General features: G+C 59.3%; 1 protein-coding gene across 6 annotated transcripts in view; it reads right to left on the minus strand.

Annotated features, from left to right (window-relative positions):
- Positions 1 to 1,765, minus strand: part of ENGASE (endo-beta-N-acetylglucosaminidase) — an 11,628-nt gene extending 9,863 nt beyond the window's left edge. For 4 of the 6 annotated variants that reach the window (XM_006145695.2, XM_006145693.3, XM_006145692.2 and 1 more), the window contains exon 1: positions 1,584 to 1,765. In XM_006145695.2, the coding sequence (XP_006145757.1) occupies positions 1,584 to 1,621 (38 nt within the window). In that variant the 5' untranslated portion in view covers positions 1,622 to 1,765. Of the gene's footprint in view, positions 1 to 15; positions 167 to 1,583 lie in introns of those variants that run through there. The other 2 variants (XM_014586738.2, XM_027770752.1) reach the window with 2 other exon arrangements.
- Positions 1,766 to 2,669: the final 904 nt, after the last annotated feature.

The following is a 2,669-nucleotide window of genomic DNA, read 5'->3' on the forward strand; positions in this document are numbered from 1 at the left end:
AAGAGCGTCTCTAACCTACGTAACCTCGTGTAGACCACACAAGCGTCACAGGCGCCGGCCAGCTCCGCGCTCTCGACAGCCACCTGTGCCTATGGGCGCTGGGAGCAGTTGTACCGGGACCACTCTGGGACACCACCATCCTTCGTACAGCAGCCACCCAGAGCTCACTGCATGACCAAGACAGGGACGCTGCAGGGTCCACAGGCTTCACTATGGCCAAGGGGCCAGGAACACTCAAGATCCCAGGAAGTTTAAGATTCTGGGGCCAACCAGTGGTGTGGCCTTTAAGGCACTGGACCCCACATGGCCAGCTATGCAGTTTGAGCCCCAGACCCGACAGCTTGAGGCACATGCCAGGCACGTATCTGTGCATGCCCAAAATCCTGAATGGAAAATGCAGACAGGGATGCAGTGTGATCACTCCCCCAGGGGTGCGTTCTCACTTCCTCTCTCACTCGCTCTCACTCTCTAGCATGCACACCCTATAACAAACTAAAAAAAAAAAACGTTAAAGCGTCCAAGAGACCAAGGCCCAGCTTTCCCTGCAGTCAGTGTTTACCAAAGGGTATTCCATGGAGCACGCCCCAGCCCCTCGCCGTTCATGGACAGGTGTGACGGGGAGTGCACCTCTGCACAGTGAGCAGGGAGACCCTGAGTAAGCTCAAGTCAGCAGCTTTCTTATTTTTCCAGAGGACTTTGCTATAGAGCACATGGACTAGCACGGAGAGACAGAAGGTGGGGAATCTCCCGCCAGGCGGATGGCCGCACCACAGTCCCCTCTCCACCCTCCTCTCAGGACCTTGGGTGCTCACGTGCCCGGCATGAGTTTCAAGCCACCGGGTCTGGGACTCAAACCACAGTCAGCCATGGGGGATCCAGTGGGAGTCCAGGAACATAACCACTGTGCCATTCGCCGGCCCCAAGAGGTTTATTTAAAAAAAAAAAAAAAAAAAAAAAAGAAAGAAAGAAAGAAAGAAAGAAAAGAAAAAAGAAAGTATTTCAAGAGCAGTGAAAAGCCACGCATGGGACATGGCACCAAAGTTGAAAGTCTCGAAACCTACCAGCACCCACAGCCATCTCTCTGTTAACTGGGGTAGCACCTGCCAACAGGCGTTCACAGGCCCCCCCCAGCCAGCCACGCCCAAACGCTGACCCAGTACCTGCGGGACAGACGGGGCCTGAACAGCAGGCGAGTGGGAGGACTGAGATGCCAGGGTGCTCTCTGCACCTTCGCTCCACCACCCTCCCCCCGGGCACCCTTCATGGCCGATTTTTCTGTCTTTCTGCTGCCCCCTCCACCTCTCAGAGCAATCTTTCCTTGTGCACACCTCCGTCGCCTGTCATTCTCCACTGGACGGGGAAGTCAGCCCCACATCCCTCCTCCTGTCCAGAAATACCTTGCCCACTGGCTGGCAGGTCCGTCACAGCGGACGGGGCGACAGGGAAGTGGTGACCGCTGCCCCTGGGTTGTTCACCGGCAGGAAGCACCGGCGTTGGCGCCGGACCCCACCGCCCTCTCTACCTGTCCACGGGCGACCCTGGGCCCAGGAGCTTCGCCCACGAATGGGAGCCGGGATGCTCACCTCCTCCCCGGAGGCCTTGCCACCACCGGCGCCTCCATGACACCGGTGCACGCTCCGCCGGGTGCTCCGGTGGCGTCACCAGCTACGAGAAGCAATCACAGGCCCTTGCCCGCCCCTGCCACCGCCTTCAGCCAATCGGAAGTGCGCGGCGCGGCGGCCGGGCTAGGATTGGGCTCTGGCTGGACTCCGTGCGCTCTGGCCTCTCAGTCGGGCGCCGGGAACTTTGTACTGGGAGAGCCTGTGGGCGTGGCCGAGGGCGTGGTCAGGGCGGGGCCTCGGAGGGCGGGGCCGAGCGAGTTCCGTCTGAGCCGGGCGTTCCCTAAGGCTGTAGCGTCCTCATTAGCTTTCTTGGTTGGGCAAATTGAGGTTCATCTCAGAAAGATAAATGGATCAATCGCCTGAAGGTCAAAAAGTCAATAAGTGGCAGAAATGAGATTTTAATTCAGTCCAGCTGACCCCTATTAAAAGGTCATTTTTATAGCCAGCCCCATAGTGCAGTGCTTGATCCCACGTGGTTGCCCACCTGTTCTAGTCCCTGCCTAGGTGGCTTATAGGCTCATAGTCTGCCCCCATGGCCTGCGTGGCACATCCACAAAACAGCACCTCCCAGCACCTTGCACAGAGGCCAGACGTGAGGAGAGGAGCCGGGATTCTCACCGGTGCCAGGGCCGGCCCCAGTCTCCTTCCCCGCCAGGGCCCAGCGGTGAGGGCTGCCCTGTCGCCCACGCCAAGCCGACAGCCTGTTACTGTCTCACAGTTTGAACTTTACGAGGCCCAAGCTTCTGTAAATGCCAGGGTGGGGAGTCTGCCTGAGGTTGTTAGCCATGGGACCTGGTCATGTCTCAGGCCAGCAGGGAGAGGAGGACAGGTCCCTCTTGGCAGGAGTGGGAGACTGTACCCCACGGCAGGATGGGGATGGCAGAGTTCTCTCTCCGGGGGCTCCTTGTGGGGCTTTGGCCCAGGAAGTCTGCGCTGTAGGAGGGTAGCAAGCTTCCTGCAGAGGGTAGGCCCCACACACTGAACTGTCCTCCTGGTTGCTGCGCACCCTGTCACCCCGAGACCCGGCTGCTGCCCCGCTGGGCCTCC

This window comes from Tupaia chinensis, unplaced genomic scaffold (assembly GCF_000334495.1).
Source record: "Tupaia chinensis unplaced genomic scaffold, TupChi_1.0 Scaffold000159_1, whole genome shotgun sequence".
Taxonomy (NCBI): domain Eukaryota; kingdom Metazoa; phylum Chordata; class Mammalia; order Scandentia; family Tupaiidae; genus Tupaia; species Tupaia belangeri.